General features: G+C 42.2%; 1 protein-coding gene across 3 annotated transcripts in view; it reads left to right on the top strand.

Moving 5' to 3' along the window:
• The window catches only part of agap3 (ArfGAP with GTPase domain, ankyrin repeat and PH domain 3), a 113980-nt gene extending 89195 nt beyond the window's left edge, over positions 1 to 24785 (top strand). For all 3 annotated transcript variants that reach the window (XM_070974434.1, XM_070974435.1, XM_070974432.1), the window contains exons 14-18: positions 8737 to 8891; positions 9348 to 9438; positions 10002 to 10224; positions 20018 to 20273; positions 21578 to 24785. In XM_070974434.1, the coding sequence (XP_070830535.1) occupies positions 8737 to 8891; positions 9348 to 9438; positions 10002 to 10224; positions 20018 to 20273; positions 21578 to 21808 (956 nt within the window). In that variant the 3' untranslated portion in view covers positions 21809 to 24785. The remainder of the gene's footprint in view (positions 1 to 8736; positions 8892 to 9347; positions 9439 to 10001; positions 10225 to 20017; positions 20274 to 21577) is intronic.
• Positions 24786 to 26824: the final 2039 nt, after the last annotated feature.

Raw genomic sequence — 26824 nt, 5'->3', positions numbered from 1 at the left:
CTTCTTCAGTGGGCAAAATTGTTTGTTGTCAACCAACACAATTAGCGCTTGCTATTGGGATGTCAGTGAGGGATCATGTTCTTGGAGGTACACAAGCAGCTGTTATTGGTCTGTCTGTTTGCCTGCACAGAGGTGGGTGGGATTTGGGGGGCACAGACCTAAGCATAGCGCTTTCCCTGTGGAGCTCCTAACTGACGAGTGAAGGCAAGTGTCTATTATCTGAGGGGTCATGTCTGAAGCAGGCCAACAGGGTTATTTACATTGCATTTATTTGTGTTTGTTATTGAGTTAAAGATACCGATCACAAAGCAGCCACCCTCCACTTTGAATTCAACTACTCACACTGATCCAATCATTCTTCAGCAAGGAGCATGTCATCTTCTGTATTCTGGTCGAATATGCCTGTGAAGTCCATAAAGGTGTGAAGTTTGATGTTTCTGTGTGCCCCCCTGCACAGTGCACCATCACAGCCCCCATCTCTTTTACCGTAGTCTGAATGGCCTGATCTCCAGAAGCCGTGGCCCTCCTCAGCAGGGGAGTGGCAGTCAGCTCTCCACCCAATTAATAATGATTCTCCAGCCCAATGATGAATGGAGTACCCTAATTGGATGGCATTGTGAAAACACTGGGACGCATTTCAGAGGCCATGAAACTGATGTCACCAGAGTGGGATGATCAATCAACAAGATTGATACGCTGGATAACAACAACAATGGCATTGACGCCTCCTAAATGGGGCTAAGCATTTATAATCATTATACTTTTTTATCATGGTCTCTGACAGCCTCTCTTTAAAGTCTGAATGGGTCTGTTGACCACATTGTTGTTTAGAGTGAACATCATCAGCACCTTGGGGATAAGTGGTGTGAGATAAGTGGGGCTGTTTTTGTTGTTCGAGTCGTATGTGGTCCCATCAGAATACTGGTGAAAGTTCACCTCAGGTCTGATCTTTTCGCAGATTTGGCATGGTCACTTGCAGGTGCGATGCATGTGCAGAAGCAGTCATCAGCTCCCAGCATAGTTTTGAACTGCAGTGTCCATTGCTTCTGTTTTATTTGAGATTACTTAGCTCTTCATGGCTCCTGGCTGCGTTACACAGTCGCATTAAAGCCTCAAATGAGTGATGGCTGGCATCATCAAACGTCGTCAGATCTCATCAATAAACACCCTACTCTGGAATAATTGAAGTCGGATTACTGCTGGACTTTCTGAGGAGGAAATCTAAGAGTAATCAGACTGGAGGAGGCAGATTGTGAGTGTTTCTCACGTCATCAAACACGCACATTGTTTTCTATCTCCCTCATGGTCCTGTGTGAGGTTTTCTATTAGCATCACCTTGTCTGTTCTGCTGAATGCTCTGGAATACAGACGTATCGCTTAAATATTGGATTCACCCAAGTCTGGGATGTGAGTTGCGTCTCCTGTTGAAAGAACAGAAGAGAGAGAAGAAGAACGCAGCGGAGAGGTGGGATCCTTGAATAAATTGCCATCAGTTTATCTCATTTACGGGGCAATCAGAAGCGTGCAATGCAGGCTGAAATTGAATTTTAGTAGTCGTGAAGCATCATAAATCAAAACAGCGTTGCGCGTCTTAAGGTGAGAAATCATTTTGGTCAACACGGGACGTGTAGGATGCAGGAGGGGGCCTGTGGAAACTGTTGGTGCACCATCATTTTCAAATATGGTACTATGGCACTTAGTGAGACTGGCTGCTGAAGTGGAAGGAAATACTCCACATATTTTATGACCTCAACTTCATTACTATTATTATGAAAGGGGTAATACTTCATGTTGAGGTACACACATTCATGATTAACTTTTTATATTCTATTCTATTCTACAACTACCAGGCCATTAACTAAGAGTTTTCCCACAATAACCTCCTAATTATTGCTTATTGATAGTAAATAAGAAAGTTGTTGTACATGAATTACAATCTAACATAACCCTGACCCCCAGAATATGGTACTAATAAGTACTTTACAAAGACTAATAAAGAGCCAATATGCTACTAATACGGATGCTAATAAGTAACCAGTCAATGGTGAATGTGTGCACCTTAATATAAAGTGTTACCATGAAAGGCTAAATGAATAAAAGACAGTAAGAGTTAAAAGGTTTAAGGCCATATTTTAAGTCATATTTGCTTTAAAATGCATTTATCTGAAATTCATGTAAAGCCATATTTATTTCTACTCAATTTAAAGCTGTGTTTGGGTTATGTATGAATCCTCTGTTCTATCTATGGTGCTGCTCCTCCACCAAGAATATGCACAATGGACACAGTCCCTAATATCCTATGCACTGTCAGAGCTGTGTGGTGTAATGAACTTCTCATGTGCTTAAAGAATGATGCAGGATGCATGGCGAGACAACTGACAGCCCCGTAATGTGTTTCCCAGCAGCCGCCCGGCGACGAGCTTTCTCGGTGTGTCGCTCGCCATAAACCCACTGGAAAATCGATGGCCGATAAAGAGTTGTGTTCAGGGGGAGCCCCCTCTGATTAATGCAGACTGTCAGGGAGCATCATTAATGTATTTCTCTTTTAAAGAAAGTGTATCAAATGCTCATTGTTTTGGAGGTTTTTAGCTTGTCCAACGCGAGCAGAAAGGGAGGTGCAGGAATGGAGACTGTGATGAGAGGCTCCTTCCTGATACTTCTTCTTTTATGGATGATGATGATATTTACTCGTGCTAAGGTCACAGAAATCAGAGAGACAACAAGAGCTAAGTGTTCCCCTGAATGGTGTTACACTTCTGTGATAAGAGCTTATTTGAAGCAATTCTATAGACAGACATGAAAATAAACCAAATCACGTTAAACTTTAGTTGCATTTTTACACGATTGGAGCATAATTGCAGCTGTCCCACAGTTCTAAAAGAAGATAACAGACTACAGGAAGCATTGCTCATTACTGCACTCCATAATAAACTCAGACGTGCTGCAGAGCATTTTGTTTGGAACAGAAGGGTCAATTTCAAGTCATTTTATTTGGATGAATCACGTTTTCTAATCAAATCTATCTCAAATTGATTTGTAAAGCCTCTTATTTAATGGAAGATTCAATAATGGATTTTAATCAAGTAGTTTTATTTTACAGTTTTAAATTGAATCTAAAGTGGTTGAAAGGACTGTATCAGCAATTAGAGCAGGGAATTATTTTTATGTGGGGAGAAAGTGAACTCCTAAATTTGAAAGAGAATCCGAAAGGAGGGGGCTGATGGTGGAGTTTCTTCAAATGGTAGCTGAGGAATCTGCAATGAAAAGATATTTGACTAAAAATACATGTATATATTTACATATTTTAACAGGCGTGCATATACGTTTCAGTGACTTTTTAGAATAAATGGCATGTCACGCTGCTTAGAAAGACAGCTTCAGCTGCTGCAACTTTCCTGATCTGCTAATGTCTTTCGATGAACACATGAATATGAAGACTATATGAGGAATCTGTACATGAGCTGACAGTTGAGCAGCAGTCGGGCTTTAATAGAAAGTCTTTATCAGGGTTAGCGAAGATGCTTTTGGAAAAGATCTTTTAACCCTTACCAAAAGCTAACCCAGCCATCCCCATCTTAACTTATGGGACAGCAGGCTCAAACGCTTGCTACATAAATTCTGCAGAGCAGCAGAAAGCAATGTTTGGTGGAGTCTCATTGTTGCTGACTCATTTTTCCAGATTGACTGGAGCAAGGACTTGTGGTCTTAAGTTAACCTGCAGCGTCTGTCCATCAAAAACTGTGTTATCTATCGTCTGTCCAACTTAATCCAGTATGTTTTTGTCCTGCACCTTAGTAAACTAAGGGTTAATATCCTCTGGAGTCCAGCTGAGGATTAGGAAATGGAGGTTTAACTGCCTGTGCTAATGGTGGGTGTTTATCTCAATACTTTGTTTTGTCACTCCCCGACTCGCTCTCATTTCCGAAAGCTGTCCCTGGAGCCTCCACTCTTGTAATGGCTTAGCTTTCTGAGCGCCACAGTATGGAGGGAAAGGAATAACAAGATTCTCATTTGGGCTCCATACACACTGCCCACAGATACATGTATAATTGGCCCTGTTTTCATTCTGCTCTGTTGTTAAATGCACTAGCTATTAGGGTAGTGGTATTGGTGCTGATTTCATGTGTTTGTTTATTGTTGGAAGGTGTTTTGTGCTCCTTGTTTGTTTGAGCATGTGCACGGAGAAGTGTGCAGAAGTGTGTGTGTATGCATGTGTATGTATGTATGTGCGTGTCAGATAGATAAAGAGTGTGCTCTATCTCTCTCTCCCTCCCCGTTCTCTTCTTTCTGAGTTTGGTCGTGGTTCCCCTGGGGCCCCTGTCGCAGTAATGGCCTGCTCCTGATTGCTCTGATACAGGTTAGGAATATTGGCTTTAATGATGTGTAAAATGAGCAAGCAGTGCCTGTGACATTTACAGATGGCACCGCCTTGGCCTGTTCTTCCCAACTGCTCGTTAATTCACAGGAACGGCAAGCACTTCTTTAAGTGACTGCCTGATGCATGCATACGACGCGACACCACACATCCTGCACAGCAAAACAATAGCTCACCTTGCGTACCTCTGCACCTTGTCATCATTGCAGCCAAGTGTTCACACAAATGAATAAAAAAAAAGGGAGTCCTCTGGGCTAAGAACTGTTCGCTAAGTCCTTTCTGAAGGTTCGTCACACTGGTCTCCAGAGGTCTTTGAGAGGCTTAGACAGAATAGATGCTGCCTGCCGTATAGATGGCACAGCTGGGCTCAGCACCAAACCCCCGAGGTGCTAATCTGGTCCACAGGTCCTCAGCGGTGCTTCTGCTGCACGTACACAAGCAATGGAGGAGTCACGGTCCTCAGGTCACCCTCTATTCTTTCAGAGTCCACTTTGATTTTTAGGTCAGACACCTTTTAGAGGCATTAAAATGTGACATACAGCAGCTAAACAAGTTTAAAAAGTGGAAGCAACAGCGTCATAATACTCCACCACAAGTAATATTGCTTTTCCAGTTAATGTATTATCAGCTAAATGCACTTAAAGTTTCAAGTCATTATATATGAAATTATTCAACTGTTAGGATTGATGCATCAAGTAGCATTTTTCTGTTGCAGCTGGTTGAGGTGGAGTGAGTGCTTTATATGCAGTTTGATGTTTTACTCCAGTGGTTCCCAACGAAGGGGTCGGGCTCCCTTCAAAGGGTCACAAGATGTTTAGATGTTAGTGAGTTAGGAAAGAGGAAAAAACAAATTTGTTTTCATTATTGCTAACTTAGAACAGTTTACTTCGTGTATTTACATTTAAATGAACCTGTGTGAGAAGTTAAAAGGTGGAGTCACTCTTTGGTACAATGTCTAATAACTCACAGACATCTGTTTTCCCTAAAGATCACCAGCCAGAAAGGTTGGGCACTAATGGTTTTATCCTGTTCAGTGATTTGTATTTTATAAGCTTGTTATATGTTTTTATGTCGATTCTTAACTAGTAACTATAGTTGTCAAATAAATGTACAATACAGTGTTTTCCTCTGCAGTGTATCGGAGTAGATATATGAAAGAAATGCATTTGTATCTTGGAGCGATCATTTATTACCAGCCAAACATTCCCCTTATTAAAGTGTTCCTGCAAGAAGCCATCAGGTATCTGATGAATAGCATCAGTAACGGAGCGGTTCAAGAACAGTTTTATGATCCATGTAAATGGTGGACGAAGATGTGTATCTTTATCCGTTCCTTCCTCTTTGTAGCTCTATGGCCATTACTCTCTAATTTCCTTTTTATTATGCTGTGTTAATTAAGGAAAATCATATTTCGCTCATTCTTCACAGTTGGCTCCTCCGTTGGCTTTAAATTGTGTTCTTCCTTGTCCGCCCACTGGCAGTGCTGTGTTAATTTATTTCTAATTGGTGAGAACTTGTTGATTGTGGGCTCACAGATAGATTTGGTCAGGAGGTTAATGCTTAATGTTAATGTGATAAGGTGATGGTTCCTCTGCTAGCCATGTGCTAACTGCAGCCGCCGAGTAATAACCGAAGCGCTAATGACCCTTTTACAAGCTCATCGTGGCAGGTGCCTGTAAGATAGCAGTGATGCCTTTGACACATTGTTCATGCTCAGATTTACTGGCTCTGAGAAGACCACTTTGACCTCAGCATCATGCTTACATGCAGCAGAATTACTCTGGCTTATGGAGCTGAATTGCTGCACCGTGGCTGGCATTAAAAAGCAATACCAGTGCGCTGGAGCTGCATGAAATGACAATACCTGTGTCACACATAAAGATTCCTGCTGCACGTTGGCCCTCTGTCTCTTTAGTGGCTACAGCATGTCTCGCCTGTGTATTACTATGCATGGAGAATTAGATTTGTTTTCCCTTGTATACTCATCAGTTTAAGAAACCAGCCGTCCGTTGCTTTTTTAATCTCCATAATGAAAGTGTTTTAATGCCTCCAATTTATTGCCTGGGCAGCCAACAGAATAATTAGCTTTGTTCAGGTTTTTTAAAAAGATGAAAACACAACAACATTTGAGTCTGGGAACCGCAAAGTATAATCAAATGCATTAGTTATTCCACCTGAAGTTATATTGGACAAGAAGAAATTGATTTCTGCTGTACGTATTCCAATTAATCAAGCCTTTCTGTGTTTTCCGCTTCTATTCTCTGTCACCTTTCGGTTTCTTTAAGTTGACCGTTTTGATTCCATCAAATAGCGATATTTGTGTTTGAATCCTCACCAGTGCTTTAAAACGTCCCACCCACATAAAGACTTTTCCACCGTAGCTCTAAATAAAGAGGCTTCCAAGCCTTTATTGATTCTCTGTAACCTGTAGTCGATTCCACAAACTAAATCAGATAATTGAAGTCGGTGTCGAGCTAATTGGATTATTGCTTTCCCCCTGAAGAGCTGCCCTCCACCGCTGCACAGGGATTGCTACATTAGTGCCGTCCGTCAGACATCTGTCATTTAACAGCACAACGCGGTGTCTCGCGCCAAGGAGGGTGAATTGATTAGAAATAGAAAGTGAAGTAATTTCTTTGATTAGATGATTTGTTTGATAATCTTATCATCATCAGATTGCCATCATTTCAGAACTCATACAGAGTTAATTTAATATTAAACATCTCCCGCAATGTCAGAAAAGATTACATTAGAAGTATAAATATGTTTTGCACATTTAACACATTTTTCTTTTTAATGTAACTTCTATTAGCAATTAACGAAAAAGGCTACACAGGAAAAAACATTCCCCTTGTGTCTGGTTGCCTCCAGTCCTTCAAACATGGTTTATGCAAATGAGATGACTATTTGCATAGACATAATTAGGTAATTACAAATCATTTGGCTATGAGCTCAAGCATGTGCACAGACCAGAGATGTTACACGAGTCACATTGTACAGTACGGAGTTAATGAATTGCTTCTGAACAGCGGAGGCATTACAGCATGTGTGGGAACATATGTTGTGTCAGACCTCCTGTTTGAAAACGACAGGTGACATTTTCATGAATCTTAGTTAAACGCAAGGAGAAAATCACTGCCCATTCACAGTTTTCAACGCCAGTTTGAAGCTAAACTAGCTTTCATTACATTAAAAAACAACATATGCATTTCAGGAAACAGACATATATACTTGGCAAAGTATAAACAAACCTAGCTGAGTCTGGACACACCACTCCTATAGTAAAACATTATTAGTCTCATTATTGTGTTTTTTTGTTTTTTTCAGACACCAATACACTGCAGATAAGTGCACACCTACCTTTATTTAATATGTCATAAAAGCACCTGAGAGAGGATTATAGAGGAATATCTTTAAGTCACAATTCATCTTAACAATTTCGATAAGAAGGATTTAATTTGCAGCAAAAATGTGGAAACAAATAGCCAATCCAGTAAACAGATAGCCAGTCCAGTATCCTGAAAGACAAAATATCAAAAGGCCAGCTCTAACAGTTTGCACTGAAAACCCATTTAAGTTAAAGTTGCTGTCAATATACTAATTTACTCAAAATATCAGTGAAATCTTTGGATTCTTTTCTTTTTCAAAGTATAACTAGTGGTGACAAATAGTTATATTTGTATATTATAGTTATATTTTAGTCTGTGAGGGATGATCACAAGTCATTTAAGTCAGTGTGGGGAATCACAGTCAGAAGATGAACGACTGTGCTCTTTGGTTGAGTTGAAGGTCGAAGTTTGTGCACATAAACACATCGAGGCAGAAGCTAGCTATGATTTCCATCCAATCACGGAGCTTAAATTCAGTTAATGTGTATCAGTAATAGCTGGTGGAAGCAAAAAAAAAACACAGCAATAACACGATAGAGAATACAATCTGCATATTTAATTGATTTAACTTCAGTTTGTTGGTGAATGTCGGATTCAGTCTGCAACTGTGGCGCCATGTTTTGTTCACCATGAAGTGTTTTGACTTTGTTGCTGCGTGTGTTGCTGTTGATTGCTAATGGAAATGGTCTTTAAAGCCATTTGACAGGAGCTGAAAGGACTCAAAATGTGTCCTAGGATGTATGAGTTGGAGATTGTGAGCCATCATCAAACAAAACAGCAGCGGGGGGGAACACAGAACATGCCAAGGACTCACTGGAGTGTTTCTGAATTCACCAAAAGCTCATTCCATCGTGCATTCGTGCATGGATGGGCCTCAATCGCCAAGCTGTGCCGCTGACTTGCAGAGTCAGATTTCACGACCGACGTGCGTGTTGCTTAAGTACTAATTTACTGTTTATTTGTGTTTTCCAGAGCAAGAGGATTCCTTTGAGTTCATCATTGTGTCGTTGACCGGTCAGACGTGGAACTTCGAAGCATCCACGTACGAGGAGAGGGAACTGTGGGTCCAAGCCATTGAGAGCCAGATCTTTGCCAGCCTGCAGTCCTGTGAGAGCATAAAGAACAAGGTGGGCCATGAGAGATCAGAAGCATCACTGAACAGGACTGGACATTACCATCTAATCACAGCATCGTCATCATCCTACGGTTCTGCTGCTTCATTTGCATTCCTCTTTTAGCCCCTTCTTTCCTGCCCTCGCCCTCCCCCGCCCCTCCTCACCCACTTCAAGCTGTCACATGTGGGAGGCTGTCAGACAGGTGCACCGCGGTGTGGGGGAGCTCTTATTAGAACTGACAGACATCAGAGATAGAACACGGCTTGTGTCAGCATACTGGGGAGACACGGCCTCATTTTCATATTCATATTTTCTCTGCCTCAGTCTTTTCCGAAGACTTTGAAAAACCTCTTCTCTCCCGCTCCTCGCTGGTTGTCTATGATTCGAGTTTGCCTGTAATTGTTTGCCTTCCCTTACTCTTGCAATGATTAGTTCCTGGTGAGTTATTCTCTCCCTCGTTTCTTGCAGTCTCGGTTAGGCAGCCAAAGCGATGCAATGGCCATTCAGTCCATACGAAACGTGAGGGGGAACAGCTTCTGCGTGGACTGTGATGCACCCAGTGAGTATCATCCTTCACTACAACCGCTGATTTCCCAGTGATAAAGGCCCCGTGCAGTCAGAAAAAAATGGCTTCATTATGAAAACATCCCCAAACATTTGATTTTGAGTGATTATACAAAGTTATTGCATTAAAAATCACAGTTATAGACGACTGTATCTGCAGCCACTCCAACACAACTGAACTAGATTGCTTGCTCTCGAGAAGAAATCACTGAAATCCTTCCTGTTGGTTGATGTGCAGAGCAGCATTTCAACAGGAGAAACTCCACTTAAAGGATTTAACATCACTTAGCAGAGCTGGTGATGTTTAAAACACTGAATAAACAGCAACCACTGTGTCCGATTGTCTGCACCACCTTAACTGTTTGATGTTGTTCTTCTGTTGTTCTGGTTAAGATTGCATTTTATTTTACCAGCTCAGTCTGTGCATCCCAGATATGGCTGTAACAGGCAGTAGCACATTAGTCAAATCTGCACATAGCCAGTGGAACATGGTACCACACCCACAGCAAGGGGTACAACTTGTCTTTTTTTTTATAATCTTATTTTCAATCTACGCAGACCCAGACTGGGCCAGTCTGAACCTGGGCGCCTTGATGTGCATCGAGTGTTCCGGGATCCACAGAAACTTGGGCACCCACCTGTCTCGTGTCCGCTCCCTGGACCTGGACGACTGGCCGGTGGAGCTCAGCATGGTGATGACGGCCATCGGTAACACGATGGCCAACAGTGTGTGGGAGGGCGCTTTGGAGGGCTACACCAAGCCGGGGAGCGACTGCACCAGGTTAGCATCCTTCTACAAATAAAGGTGCTGCTTAATGAAGCATGGCGAGATTATAGAATGAGAAGGCTGCGCTGTCTTCTCTCCATTAGCTGCCGTTTATTGGCCACCCACATTTCAGTACAGGCAGTTCACACCACAGAATGCTCCATAAGGAGCACCGGGGGTCCATAAATGTCAGTCTGCTGAGCCAAGAACACAGTATTTTATGTTTGAGCATCGGCCCATCCTGTACACTTTGATCACAATGCCTCTGTTTGATTCGAGTCATCTAAATCCCTCCATGTCTGCATTGTAGGATGTAATGTCTGATATTTGCAGCAGAGTGTCTGTTGCCTTGTACATCTGTCCCTCTTCTAACTTGACTTGAAACCCATGATTTATGAAGGGAGTGTAGTGTGTGACATCATTTTGCACTTCCCTGATAAATGCCCTGACTAGCACCAGATCCATCAAGTTTGTCACTTGACATGTAAGCGCTAATCAAGAAAAGATGTTTTAATGTAAACCACATGTGAAACCAGCCCAAGCTCTCTGTTCCTGCTGGATATCAGCGGACACTGATGAGTTTAATAATAAGCAGGACTGTTCAGAACTTATTCTGAGTTTTTTGCTTGTGGAACTTAACAAGTAGGACTCCATCTTTTTAACGTGTGTCTCTTAAATAACACTTTGCCACTCGCCCCATACTGCCCTGCCCCAACTTACCCCAATGACTGTCTGTTCCCTTTCCCTCTGAGGTACCCAGATCTGGTAGGAGGATTGTTTATCTCTTGGTGACAGGTGAGACCTAGCGTCCCAGTCTGACTAATGACCTGCTGTGTGGCTGTGCAGGTAATTAAGCACACCATTATGGCTAAACCCCACCCCAAGAGCCAGGCCCTCGGGCCCCAAGCTGCCTTGTCACATATCCATCACACAGGACCGGGTCATCACTCTGTCTGTCACAGCAAAGACAGTCTGTAGGGTCTCCCTGGTGGCATTAGACTGTTTTAACTTCACAGCTTTGGAACTATGTTGCAAAAAGACAAACCAACAGAAACATAGTTGGTTTACGGCTTCTGGTTTACTGCCGCTTCTTCCATCGCTGTTATGGTTAAAAAAGAATACAAATATAGTACAACACAATCTCAAGGCTTTACCAAGGACCATATGGATATCGCATAGATAAAGTCGATGTGTTTTGATAGCAGAAAATATAGCAGACATGGCCAAAATCACATGCATTTTAGCTGTACAAGCAGCAAGTCTGTTTGTGTCCTGTCAAGTTTATTTGTTAGCAGGATACTTCAAAATCTTTTCCACCAAATACCATGGAAATCTGTCAAAACATGAGCTGATAACTGCTGCTTTTGTCCCAGCGATTCAATACAGCTTTACTGTCCACCATAGGAGAAACATGTAAACTGTAAAACATGTAAAATAACATACAGCACATGGGTCGCTGATAAAACTGAGGCTGCTCAGAATCAATAGTATCAGTGGATACAATCACAAAAAAATAATTAATCAACAGTTTTGATAACTGATGGCTCATTTAAGTCATTTGTCAAACTGAAATGAACGCTGGTTATAGCTTGTAAAATGTGAGGACTGATGAAGTAAATCAGGTTGGAAGATTAGAGTCACTTCGAAGGATGCACAAGGAATTTGCTTTGGTGTTTTTGTGCATAGTAACAGACATAGTAAGTAAAAAAAATATAAAGAAAGATAAAAAACAAGCTCTGAAAGTCAAGGAGCACGAATGGAAAATAGAAAATTGACAGTAATACATGAAAAAATACTATAAAAAATGTACTGTATGCAGTTTTGTGCAGTGTAGTTGAAATATCAGTTCAAGGCCTAATTTCCCTTTTGAAATGATTCTACAGTCAATGCAACAAATACATAAGGCTTTTTTTTTTTTTTTTTTGTCAGTTGAGCACTTTCAACACACTCCTCAACACAAAACCGCTACTGATCGCACAGTACACTGTCATGTACACACACTGGGACCATAGTGATATATTAGTTCTTTATTAGCAGTTAGTAATGCATTATTGTGGGGGTTACGGTTATTAAGATCATAATTTATGGACAACAACTTCTTTATTTTTTATCAATAAGCAGTAATTAGGAGTTTTTTGAGAGAAAACTGTTAGCTAGGACTAGTAGCTGTAGAATATGGTCGTGCAGAATAAGGGCTTTATGATGACGAATGAAAAGACAATATGCTACTAATGTGCATGCTAATAAGCAGCTAGTTAATGGTGAAATGTGTACCTCATGTAAAGTGTTACCAGATGTTGATTTAAAATGCTGTTTCAGTTTGCTCTTCACTGCGTTTTCTTTCTGCTGGAAGTCTGAGGCCTCGTCCTCTTGAATCCATCCCTCGCTCTCCGGCCAGTTCAGAACTGAATGATGGCCTACAGTTATTTATTGAATGGTATCTGTGCTAAAGTGCTCCGCTGTGGACTTGATGAAAGATTATTGATGTTGATTCCTCTCTCTACCACTGTCAGTCCCACGTCGCCTCGAGCAGGGAGGTTCTTCATTGTCTTAAAAAATCCGATCTTATCCCGCAGCAGCGTCTCCATTAGTTTTCACTGTCAAACAATAAATCTCATTTGCAGCAGAACTAATCTTCAGACAAAAAACAGCAGTTGTAAATATCATATATGGCCACTGGTTATTGAGGTGCTGATGATTTTTTTGCTCATAGAACGATGTACCCTTGTGGGGTAAACGTTAGTATCAAATTATTTTTGCTTGATCACAAATGATGAATGATAACCAGTTTAATGGGATGCAGTTTTTTTTTCTTTCTTTCTTTTAACACCATCAATCCTGACCTGACTCTCTGCCTGCGTATGCTCCTTTTAACTTGAGCACATATGAGAGGATTTTAATTGTGTCACGTTGGTGACATGTAGCAGCTTTGTGATGGCACCCAGGCAGGCAGTGTATGGCCCCCAAGTCCCACTAAACATTAGTGACACCTAATCTAAACGATTCAGTAACTACCTGAATATCAGCTCACTGTCTGATTGAATGTCTCCTGCAAGACTAGTTTTACCCCTTGCATTTTTGAGATTTAACTTAAAAGCATTCATCCACAAGATTGGTTTAGCTTATGATATTCTGGATCGAAAGAACACAGTATATAGATTTGTCGTACGCAGAGCCGCACAGCAGCACTAAAAATTACTGGCATACATCAGACTGATTACAGGCATCGTAATGGGAAGCATGTTTATATCTATGCATATGTGCATACATGTATACACTTGTTTTTAGACCTTGTGGAAGAATGCATAGACCCATATTCTAAAATGCACTCTTTATAAAGTTTAATTGTAAGTAATGGCTTTATTGATGTGTCATAAATTATTTGCTAATGCTTTTTAGAGCAGTTATAAGCTGTTGATATTGGCAAATTCTCGATTGCCGGGTGATAAAAAAATCCCTTTGGCTGCTGTCAATCATTTCTTTGTGGTATTATTGCAGCTATAAATGTTGTTCATCCATTAATAAATGCTTATGCGTTTCTCAATTTCTAATAAGCCATCAGGCCTGCAGTTCCGAAAGTTAGTAAGTCATTAATAAAGGCTTTTAATCGAGAAGTCTGCAGCTGTAAGTGTTAATATTTTGTCATAAATTGATTGATGGTAACAAGTCAGATGTTTCAAAGTGATTTTTCACAAGCGGACACATTGTTTTTATTCATGGCTTATAACAGATCTTTAAAGAATTTCTGATTTATTAATAAGCCGTTCGTTACAATTTATAACCCATTCGTAAAGGCCTAATTAAAAAGCACCACAGGATGTATTAAAAGTGGAAGTCAGACCCGGCTAGGTTACAGTCACAGCCGTGATAATATATTTGTGCGAGCCCTGCAATCGTGGCTGATCTCTGCAGTCAGCATGTTGGAGGGGAGTTGTTCTTTTAATTAGCACCTGGGAGTCGTTGTGTTTTGCACGTCACCTCTAATTGCTTGGCGTGTTCGTGATAGAAAACACCGCAGAATATTTTGACGGATACTGAGGGGGAGGTCCAGCAGCTAACTTCACCCTCATCTTCAACTGGCACACACACACACACACACACACACACTCACAGTGAAACACACACACACACACAGACACCAGTTCTCATTTGGGGGAGATGTCCTGGAGCGTGGACGGATGTGGACGGCTATCCCTCACTGACGCGGGCCTCTCACTGTCACCCTCTGTAGGCTCCGCGCCGCCCTCGGCCACAGGCAGGTAATAGCTCTGATGAGAGCCCTCCACTTTGTTTCAGAAATAATTTGCCACTCCTGCCGCCTGCAGGGGCTGCGTGGTAATAAAAATGAATCACACCACTAACCTCTCCAAACCTGGCCCCACTGCTTCTTTTTAACCCCCTCTGCGCCGACAGTGGCGTCTTGGCTCGTCCTCCCAAGCTGTTTGCATGTTTACAACATTGTTGCTTTGGCCATTAGAATCCTGATCTAGGATTCGTTCACAGCGGCCTCCGTCCTCTAGGTTGGTGCCCAAAACACAGAGCAAAGCTTCCGGGCTACTCACAGGTTAGAAGTGCCGGAACGCCAACTCTCAAAAGAGCTTTTAGAATAGCCGGCCTGCCATGAGCTCTGGTGGAGAAAGAGTAATTAATTAAGACAAATGAGTGGCTGGGTCTTCCCATGTCCTCACTCTCTCCGTCTCTCCCTCTCCTCCTCCCTCTCTAAATGAAACCCACAGGTCAGTAATTAGCCCTGTGTGGGAGAAGTGGTACCACAGTCGCTAATTGCCCACATGCCACCGGGTTTTCAGAGCCAGGTAGACGTAGTGGAAGGACTGATTCATTATGATGTAGTCTACTTAACCGTCCAATTTAGTTGGAATATTGTTAGCATCGCAGAATTCTAACAAAAAGTGCTTTTCCAATGACAAAGAAGAAAAAAGGGATCCAAGACAGTCGCTTTATTGGGCCTATATTTTGAGATGTGTGCGTACGTGAAGCAGCCTGCATACATAAGCGGGGCATGTGTTATCGTCCCCTCAGCTTTGTATGAGAGGCGAGGGTTCAGCAGGGGTTAACAGCATGAGCATTTAAGGGTGTTAGTCTTGCTGGCACAAAAACACAGCCACTCCATCACGAGGAGTCTGACAACCTCATTAATGTCACAATATATTCAACTCATCCCTCTGCCTGCCTACGGCACCCAGATGCTCTCCTGTTGGCCCCTCTATAGAGCTCCACACAACAACCTTTTGAATTCTGGTCATCTGTTCAGGCTGCGCTCTGGAAGCAAGAAAAGTGGCAGCTATTACACTTGTTAAAATATTTGTCTTAATTCTTTTGCAGCTGTTCTTCTCAGAGCGGGCATACCATGTCTACACTGTACCCGCTGGACCATAGGGGGCCTTATTTAGCACTTTTGCTGCAGCGTTTACTGTGTTGCTCCTTCATTTCTCGCCCTTAGCAACCTTTGATGCTTTGGGGCCCAGCATTCTTTCCCCGTTGAGCGCACTTTTTTTTTTTTTTTTTTTCATCTCTGTCGTTTCCCTCCGAGCCCCCTCTCTGTCTTTCTGCTGCTGTCCCTCTTCCTCACTCTCTGTCTCTTCCCTCCCCTCGGTTTGTGGAAGTGAAGCTGCTGGCTGCATGGGAATCGGTCCCCATACAAGTTGCCCACCCCCACTGTGAGGTCTGTTCAGGCTGGTCAAACCCCATGATTCCCCCCCCCCCCAACCCCAACCCTCTGACACCACCACCACCGCCATTTCTCCCCTTCACTGCGTCTATTTGATGCGTCCGCAGTGAATCTGGATCCTGGGGAAGAGTAGGAGGAGCATTAGAAGCTTTGATTGTTTAGGAGGACTCAGTATGTGTTTGAAAGATGGGCGAGCGGTGGGACGGACATCCTCCTCTTCCTATGGACCAATGCACCTTTATTGCAGGCAGTCAGATTGGTCATTCTGTGGCTACTCCACCGCTGGCTCCACCCCCGCCGTCTCAGTTTCCCTTCCCTTCTTATAAATTCCCGTTCGCCTTTGTCTTTCAGGCTTGACTAATTATCCTTGTTTGTCCCTCTTTATTTGAATTCAGTCATGTGTTCTTGACTCCGTGGGCTGGGTTTAGGAGAATCATTCCGCCATTTGCCACTTAATTAAGTCAGGGTCAGGATCCATTGCTCAACGCAGAGCTGAAAGGACAGAGCTCTAATAGAATTATAAAAGAGGCCTTTCTCTACTGTTAAGGCTGCCTTTATCTAGGTGGGCTCTAAATGAAAGGGGACACCAGCTCTGGACAGGAGCCCATTTGCACTTTAGAGTCGCCGAGCATTTTGATGTTTGCCCAAGATTTCTTTCAAATAAAATTCAATGACGGAAAGTTAAACAAGATGTGAGATATAAGTGTGAATGATGGAGGAAGTTTGTGGCGAAGCAAGCGCCGCTTGTTTTTAGTTGAAAAGAGACACAGGCATTTTTATTGGGAACCTTCAGCTCCCCTCTGTCCCCTAAGCAACAGAGAAATTTAGAACAAGTATGTGCTTAAGCAAGGGTGGGGAAATGGTGTCTGTTGGTGCCCGTGTGTGTGTGTGTGTGTGTGTGTGTGTGTGTGTGCGCGTGTGTGTAAGAGTAACCATCACTTCAATTTCCTAAATATCCCCCCATGCTGTGAAAATTCACTCTCCTCTCCCTCTCCACCTCCCCTCCTTCTCTGTCCTGGCGCTTTGACATGCTAAATCTGCTGATTTTATTTTTCTTCCTCCTGCGGTGAGGAAGTGTCCTTTTCAAGGGTCTCAGTTTTCCCCCTGACTGTCTAAACCCTACCTCTGTTTGGATTGTTTTTCTATTTCAAACAAAGGACAGAGGCGGGATTACCATTTCACTTCCCTTCACACTCTGTGTTTCAAGTGGCAGCAGCTTAGGAATTTTTAAAAACCACTGCCTGCCTGCTTTTGCTTTTCTTTTTTCCTCTAAAGCAGGCCGCGTAAAGGGAACTGTGGTTGAATTTAGAGCTCAGCATCAGCAGTGAGTGAGGCCTTTTCCTGCAGGTCCTTGGGGCAGATTTTGCAGCGGAGGATAACAAAGTGTCCTCAGGGCTCCTTTCTGAGATGTTGACGTCTTCTTAATGGCTCTCCTCAGCCTTTTTGTTTCACATCTTGGTGCTAACTTTCTGCCTCATTTAGCTCATATCAATTCACTGGGCTCTACACATTCAGCATCTCATTCATGGTCTAGCTTTCTGAAGCAAACTTTGGACAACAGCTCTCTGATTGTTTTTAACCATGCTCAGATTTTTGTTGAAGGTTGTACATTTTCTGCCTTGGGGATTACAGTTGCTTACAGAGTTTTGGGACATACTTTATCCTCTTTGGCAGTAAAAACAACAACAAAAAAAAGGACACTTTTCTCAAAGAGTCCACCGGAAATAAGAGGGGAGGGCAGGACGGCCCCTTCCTGCTCTGAGCAGTACCCTGGTTCTAAGGCCAATTGATTTGCTAACAGGCTTGTCCACACATAATGACTGAGTAGGGATTGATGGAGGTCTTACACCATAAAACTCTAAGCCAATGCAATTGCCTGCCATTAGGGCTGTATTGTTGCTCACATAATACCCTCATCCTTAAGAAAAGATTTTCTTAAGGTTTCGCAGGCTGACAGACTTTCTCCTCTACATTTTCTTTGAGGTCATAACAGAAATGTAGCCATATGCTTCTAGACGTAATAGCTTTAAGACTATTTTAAGGAGGCTAAGTTGCTTTATGAGCGTCTGGTGGGGTTTTTCAGTTAATCAATCTGTGCTCAGCTCTGATAAAGGCATGTTCCTCCTCCATCATATCCTTAACTCCTGTACTTTGGGCCAGTGCCAGGCTCCTCTGTGCTAGTGAGCCTGGCAGCTGACATGTGAGTCTGAAAATGGTTGCTGTCTGTGGTAAGTTGGCAGCTTTGACACCTAGCTGCTAAGGTTGTAATAAAGGAGAGTGACTAATGTTGAACTGGTTACTATTGTTAAAGCTGCCGCTGTAATTGAAAATAAGCTATTTTGGGGATATACTCTGGTTCATTTCACACCAATTACAAAATAACCTCTTTTTGGTATTTTGCAGTGCAGATGGTTTCTGGATTTTCTCTAGCAGGCTTTGAGATAACTAGATATCTGTGCATTATCTATAGTGACCAGGACATTGTTTCCTCTGTGCCACAGACCTGTTAAAACTGTTAAAAAAAAAGCCACACTGATGCACTGGGTGACACAGTCCTTCATTATGATGAATGTGGGCGCTGAGGTTTACTTAAGTTGAACTCACGTGCACCGTCCTGCAGCTGTAAATTCACCAGTGCACCAGATCTGTATTCATCCACAGTTGCAAATAGTCCCTAACAAATGAACTATTTACTCCTGTCTGAGTAACGTTTGGTTAAAAACTGCAGTGCCAAACTATATTTTTGTGGTCTCTTTAAGTGGATTTAAGTTAAGAGAGCCACAGACAGGGCAGCGAAGTTGGAAACTGTTGAGTGAAGTGCAAACACATTGTTGGTTCTGGTCTTTCCAGGGGATTTACTGACAACAAAAAAATAACATCAACTTCATCCCAATGTCATTTGGCAAACCTGTGAGCACCACGAATGAAATTCTATTCATCTCCATTGTATTGAGGTGGACACAGAAAGGATGGATAGAATCAAATGAAACCAAATGTGTCTAAACACAACTTCTGTCAATATAACTAAAAGGTTGAATTTGGTATTTGCTATTTCAGTTTGCTGTCACTGTGATTATGATGAAAGAGAATCAAATTAGATTGTCAGTTTCTATTGCTGCTAACCCTCGGCCCGTTGATAGAGAGTCCCACGAGGGCCTTGTCACTCCAGCCAGCGTCGCCGCTTCAACTTATCCGTACAAACCTTCTCCTCTCTGTCACTCAGCCACAAACCCAAACAACAGCCTCTTTCTGCTCCCCTTATCACACCGGCTGACAGGGTCACGGGGTTAGTGCCACACTGGGCATGCTCAGTCATTCACATATTGATATTGATTTTTTTTTTCTTCTTTCTTATTTGGACAGTTTGTATGTGGGCAGAGAATGAAATGGGGTTTGGGGGGGGGGGGTCAAGATGGAGAGCAATAGATAGAATTCTGCCTGGCGATAGAGGATGGAGCCATCCCTCAGTCTCTATTCTCTGCTGCATGCTGGAGTGAAGCAGCCCCACATCCCACCGTCCCTCTCTGGCTGCCATTCAGCCCCATCGATCTGACTCAGGGCCCAGCCACCCCAAGGGAGACTGGGGCTCGGAGACACACTGCCTCTTTTGTGGAGGGGATCCACCAGTTCAGACTGACAGCCGACAGCGCTGATAAAAATACATCCCCCTCCTTCCTGTATTGTCCACAGCAGACATGCTGTTCAAGATGTGTAACCTTTAGAAAGCTGGCCAGGCTCTAACCGTCTTGCTGTCGACTGTAATCACTAGAAAGTGGAATATTGCCCAGAGCGCCATACCCTTTGGCATTCTCTCATCTCTGCAGCCAATCTCACTGTATTATTTCCCACTGTGATAGTGGAGGCTAGTGGTTTTCCTGTGCTCTAATAATTTTGAATTGTCACTTACACCAGTGAGTCTTTTTCGGCCAATTACTGTAATACTTCCCTTGTGTGTCTACATTCTGCTTTTTGCTCATGGCTTTGTGTTCAAATCACTGCCTCTGAATTATGAGCTATGCATTGAAAGTTCTTTAACTTAGGTGCTAAATTGCTCATAGCATGTTCACCATGTTTCACCCCGCCTGACCTGTAGCGTCCCTGTCATTTCCTTCTCTCCAGGGAGGAGAAGGAGCGCTGGATCCGAGCCAAGTATGAGCAGAAGCTCTTCCTGGTGGGACTGCCCCAGTCGGACGTGCCCCTGGGGCAGCAGCTCCTTCGGGCGGTGGTGGAGGATGACCTGAGGTTGGTGGTGCTGCTGCTGGCACACGGCACCAAGGAGGAGGTTAACGAGACCTACGGGGACGGAGACGGACGCACCGCTCTGCACCTGTCCTGTGCAATGGCCAACGTGGTCATCACACAGCTGCTCATCTGGGTGAGTGGGGTCAGAGGTGGATGAACATTGTTATTGTACGTATTTAATGTTTGGGCAAGTGAGTGTGAAGTGAAAGATTTCTCAACCACCACCATCTTTAACCCCTTGCCAGATGTGCTGGTTTCTATTGGCAGGTGTTCATCTTTTGGAGTTTTATTTCTCAGTTAGCTCAATTACATTATCTGCAAGTTTCATTTAAAAGGGGCAGTTCCTTCAAGGAAGCTCTAAACAAATAATTGTCTCAGCTACAGCTAGTATTAGATTACACACGTCTTTCCAAGAAACAACACAAAAAGTACTGACAATCTACAGACCAATAAAATAAAGCGTTACCATTGATTTCCCAAGATGACAGGTTGAATGCTGATTTAAAGTCCTCTCCATGCTGTTTGGAATAAATTACACTGGAGAACCACTGAATCACCTATTTGTTTATGTTCTTGGCCCAGACAGGAGTCTGTTTTAAGTCTAGAAATTTGACATTTCAAGTGTGTAATGTCCCCCAAGGCCGCTAAAACTAAACATTTCAAATACAATCACGTCAATGGTAGCTACAGTTGTGAAAAAAGAAAAAAAAAAAATGTTGCGTCACAAGTGTTGTTCAACCACTACAAATTGCAATCAAGTTAAGATTCAAGAGAAGATTGTCCATGTATGGAAAGCATAAATGTGTGTGAAATGGACAAGATCTTTGGATATTTCCACATAATGTTATGGACCCTCCATAAAAAAAATGTGAGTTTGAGTAGTTTGCCATATGTAAGCACTATATACTGCAGCTGTAATGGAGTATTGGGACAAGCAGATACAGAATATATTGTATATCTGATATTTTCATACAACAACTTCACTGCTTCCTCAAGAAAATGTAAAGGGAACAAATTAAGTTGGAAGAAGTTAAAGTAAGAATAAGGTTCATTGGTCAAATACCCAGACCTTTTAAAAGGAGGAGATCAGTTCAAACTGATGTGCTCCATCATCCAGAAGTTGTTGTGTTTCCTGTTTAAGAAGAGAACCATCACTGTAGTTTTCAGTGATAATAGAGCTCTTGGGACAAACACAGCTCTAAAAATGCTTCCTGTTGTGGAGAGTGAAGAGAAAGAAAATTAGGAAAGATGTGGAAAATTCAAATGAGCTGCTAACTCTGCACTGTGTAGAAATAGAGCACATACCTTATTGTATTTAAAAAATCAGATTTTTACGCAGTTGCTCATATCACCCGTTTTAAGTAAATGATGAATTCCTGTAAATTACTCAGAATTTCTCCAAAATATGTAAAAATCTAATATCTGATCTGCCGGCAGTACGGTGTGGACGTGAAGAGTCGGGATGCCCGCGGCCAGACCACGCTGTCCTACGCTCGGCGAGCCGGCAGCCAGGAGTGCGCGGACATCTTACTTCAGCATGGTTGCCCCAACGATACGGGCAGCCTGACGTCTGTGCCCACGCCCAACATGAGCCGCCGCAACCCCAATCCTAACATCAACAACAACAACGCCCAGTGTGAGCTCAACCGCAGTATCAGCATCATGTAGGAGCCAGAGAGCTGCCACAGAAAAACACACAGAACCCCGAACCCACCCTGTCTCCTCCCAGCACTTCCTCTGTTTCACACTGTGTAACCAGATTCAGTACCAATGGAGAGATCTCAGGAGGGATGGACTCGTTGATATTCCACTACGCCGAAAGATGTGGGTGTTTGGCGTTCGGACGTTGTACATTGTTTGTTTTGTATTGTTATTTTTTATGTTTTGTTTGTTAAATTCATTCAATCTTGGCCTGAAGTGATCACGATCGGCTTTAAGCTTTTTGTTTTTTAAGCGTCAACCAAACAAATGACTTAACGGCGTTCATACCTAACCCTACGAAAAGCATTTCCTTAATGCTTGAACATTTCCTTTTATGTCTTCCCCTTCTGCGATGTGAACTGATTTTATAATGAGCGTGAATGAGAAACTTCCCTCAAATTTCCAAGCCTAAGCATAATAACATAAAACTGTGAGGAATAGTTTTACAAGTGACAAAACAATGATGTGGGAAAGAAACTAAATCTTCCATGATATCAGTGGCTGTTACAGCTTTAGTAATGATGCATGTCTTCAACACAGCTATCAAACTCTTGACATATTGTTCATATACAAAGGCAAAGCAATTATAGTTGAAGAGTCCAAATGATTTAGATACTTAATTCACAGGAAAATGGGTTCGGATCATCATAAAGGAGTTGATTGCGGAATTCCTTTCAGACGAAAGTGAGTCATTTCCTTTGCCACCCTTATCGCGATCCTCCAGTAAAAGTGTCCATGACTATAAAGGAATTAAGGGACTTAATGTTTTATGACCATTGAGCCACATGGCTTTGTAAGCGTGCCTCTTCAATCAGAATTCATTCAAATTCAAAGGTTTGATTGAAACAGTGAAATTGTGCCATTAAGATGTCTTTGTGGAGTAATTTTCCGATTGACCAGATTGTCTTGATAATTATTTGACACAGATTCACAATTTCAAACCGTACTGGAATATCTCTTCACCTCCTTTGGCCAAAGGCTGAAAAATTGGTACTCTCAAGAGCATTTCCCCTTTCATTGCTGTGAAATATGGTGCTGTGTGTGTGCGCGTCCGTACATAACTGTATGACACGTGTGTGCTTACGTCTTCGTCTGTAACCGTGTGCAGCAGCGAGCGGCTGGGCATTTCTGTTCATACACGTTGGAGAAAGGACACTGGAGAGAATAGACCTACAGTGAAGATTTGGGGACATAACTGTGTTTTAATGTACAGACATCTGTAAAAAAAAAAAAAAAAAAAAAAGTAGTTCTTGTTCCTTCACCTTGTTGCTTATAAGAACAGTTTAAACTAACTCTGACTTTTAGAGTAAAAAAAAAAAAACTTTCATTAAACCTGTTTGCCCCTCCCCACCCTGAGAACCTGTCAGTCTAAAAGCAGGGAGTTAACAAAATACATTCATCAGAGAGTGACATTTAGGGTTTAATATGAGCAAGGAGGTTCATAGAGGGAAGCATAATTAGTTTGACTCTCTTTGCATTGATGCAAATGTACAGTAATCCACAGACATGATAAGCCAGTTCATTTATAGTAAATAGGACTTGTGTAAGAAATTGAATTCAGGTGAAGTTGGCACAATGTCTACAATGTGTTATCCCTTTTACTCAACTGCCGTTTTTAAGGTTTTAAACTTCTTGATTTTCTGGGATTACAAAGGCAGGATGTATGTTTACAGAGCAAGTTCTGAACTTGGTACAGTAGTTTCACGATTCTGTTGTTGCTTTACAGTATTCCTGTTTGCAGAGCCCAAGTGAGTGAATATGTGGCCAGGAGAAGATGTTTGTAAATCCAGGAGATAGCGATATCGTAAAGGAATGGCCTGACATTCCTGAAAATACTCTTATTTGCTTTCTTGACCAGAAGTTTGACCAGAAGATTGATACTTTTCTCCTGTCTGTATATTAAGTGCAAAGCTGGAGCCAGGACATGGTTAGCCTAGCCTAGCAAACAGTTAGCCTGGCTTAGCAAAAAGCTACACCACCTAACTTCCTTTAAAAACACAAATTGTCATTTTTGCTTTTCTGTTTTTGCATGAAATAAAGAAACAAGACATATTATGTTAATTTGTAAGCTTTAGAGGTGCTGGTAGGCAGATTTCCAAAATTTTGAGAGAACCAAGCTAAGTGTTTCCATTCTTTATGCTAGCTAAACTAATGTCTTCCTGGCTCTAGCTCTATATTTAACGCACAGGCACGAGTGGTATCGATCTTCTCATCTAATCAGCAATGAAGGCAATAAGCATATTTCTCAAAATGTCAAACAGTTTCTTCAAGGCATCCAAAACCGGCCACAAATTCAGCCAGATACTTTTGAATTTACTTGCACTGTACAGTGGTACGGCCTTATTTCTGGTTTCTACTTGACCAACTTATTTCAATAAGTACATTTCAGTGTCCAAGGGGATTACTGAGAGGAGTTTAATGTGTATAGTGATTACCTGAACCCTTATTTACATACGGTAGATGCTGAAAAAAAACACTATAAACCTGCCTGTTTTTTCTCCCCAAACGCAACATGAAGTGTACATATTAGCTTAATGCTTTTATCTGAAGACAAAATCCTCCTAGAGAAACAAGCTAAACAGGTTTTAGGTCAACAGTCCCCTTGACCCACGAACCATATTTTGATATGTTGTTTTTGTTTCTCTTTAGGCATATTTTTAAGGTACTTCTGTTTGGTCTCGACGTTAATCGGCCATCTTTGGTACTTGTGTATAATGATGTACATTTGACATATTTATAATGCAGTATGTAAATATCTTTTTTGTTTTGTTTTTGTTCAAGTTAATTTTTCCTATTGTAATTCCTTTTACGTTCAGAACGTGAAACAAAGCAAAAGCTAAAGAGTAACATGTTGTATGCTTGGATGCTTGGCTGACTGTTGACCTATTAATAAACACTCAAATAAAACAATGTAGCCTTCCCTGCATTTAGGGAAATCGACACATTTGTCTGGTGTATGTGTTCATTCATCGTCCATCACCCTCCTGTCCCTTCTGCACAAGATCTGCTGACACCTAACTGATGAGGTGAGACTCTCTTTCAAAATAAAAGTCTCGCCATCACTTCAACAAGAACTGCCATTTCATGTTTTTGCCTTTTGCATGTTGTCATCATCAAACTTCATGGAGAAATTCAACATCACTGGAACAGACTCAGTCCTGTTAGTGTGTCCAAGATGACCCAACCAAGCCTGTCTTGAGGTAAGTAAAACAACCTCTCCACTTCCTGCTTGTGGGACCCCCCCCAACAGTTGCTGAAAGAGGATTAAGATAAAGAGCCAGGCTTAGTGTCAGGCAGCACAACACAGTGGGGAAAAGTGAAAGGTCTCAGTGTTCAGAGGAGTCAAGCCCTCACTAATCCACTTCTTATTTCCTGCTAATCTTGTCTCAGCATATCTTCATCCCCTTCCTCTCTCTGTTGGCCAGCATTGTTTGAGCTTTATCACCTGGTTCCTCTTTAGTCTCCTCCTCCTCCTTCGGCACTGGCTTGACATGGAGCCACAATGAGTCATGCTTGAAGGCCCTGAAAACTTATGCATTCAATCGGCTTCCTTAGCAGTCGTATGTGGTCTTACATGAGCCCAGAAGGTGATGTCACACAACCTTGCACCAATCAGAATTTAGCAATATTTGAACGATCAGAATCTGATAACATTTGGCAGGTTGTTGTCAGCCAAATCTCAAACCACACCAGTTGAAGTAGACTAGCTGAGTTTTTGATTATTAAACTATTGTTTTGTTTTGTTTTTAAATGTTGCATGTTTGGTCATGAATATTCAGTGTTATAGAAAGAGTTTTAAATCTCCATTAACTGATATTTAGGCCACTTTTGAGCACCGACTTATCACCTTTTAAGTTAGTATAGAGTTGTTAGCAAACAGGTGCCTGTTTCCACATCCAGCAGCAACATTAGCATTAATTTGAAATTGTGACTGTGTCTCCCTGATAAATGTATCTCCAATATTCACTCTACATTTGGTCCCCACCAACTCCTGAAGGGAATATCTGGCTCTTTAGCTGCTAAATGCTCCACTATGCTCACCAGCTAGTTGCTAACTGTGTTTGCCTGCTGTTTGGCGCAGGATAGGTATTGTCCAGAGAGATTTTAGAGCTTTCTTTTCTGATGGAAACGACTGAGATGAGGATGTTGAGGGCGAAGAGGAACACAAAAGTGCAGGCCAGAAATCCAAAACACTGAGAGAAAGGATGCTAAAGAAGTTCAGGTCTGAGGGAAACTGAGTCAGGTGATTCCTTTCACATAAACATATTGTTATGATCCATTGTTAAAATAAAAATATGGATTATAGCAGCTTCAGTGTTGATGCCATGTCTTCAGTGCCTTTAAATGTCAAATTTTTAACATCTCACTTGAATGACCCTGAACTGAATCATATTTACTCCACATTTATTAGGAAATGTCACTGAAAGAATGCGCCCTGTAATTCATTCCCGCACCTCACGCCTTGGCAGACCCCAGCCCTGCACTCGTGTTTGCTGTGGTGAGGCTGGAGCGCTTGCTTGCGCTGCTGTGTGTTTTGATATTTCATCAGGGCCTGCTAAACAGTGAGGAGGGCTCTCTGCCGCCCACCTCTTCTCAGACAAATTGCCTCCAAGATTGCAGAGGTGGGTCTGAGGCTGATGGATGGGTACACAAAGACCTGACGAGACCATATTTGCAAACATTAAATCCATATTTCCATAACATGCAGGAGCTGCTTGGCCATGGGCCACTTTAACAGCCTGTTTAACAAGCAGTCAGTGATGTGGCCGCTCGTAACATAAATGTTGATTCAAGGTGGGTCATCTTACACGTGTGTGTCTTGATTTGGGTAAGTTACTGCTGCTCCCTGTTTTTCCTCCTCCCTTCACCATTTTAACCTCTTTAACCAGTAATTGTGTCCACTCTGCTCCTTCCTCTCCTCTCCTGAATCCCCTCCAAACATGAACATCCATTTATCAATTTCAGCTCCATCATGTCTGACCA

The sequence above is a fragment of the Chaetodon trifascialis genome, chromosome 11 (assembly GCF_039877785.1).
Source record: "Chaetodon trifascialis isolate fChaTrf1 chromosome 11, fChaTrf1.hap1, whole genome shotgun sequence".
NCBI classification, from domain to species: Eukaryota; Metazoa; Chordata; class Actinopteri; order Chaetodontiformes; family Chaetodontidae; genus Chaetodon; species Chaetodon trifascialis.
The sequence above is the reverse complement of the archived record's forward strand: the minus strand, read 5'-3'. Positions and strand labels throughout refer to the sequence as shown.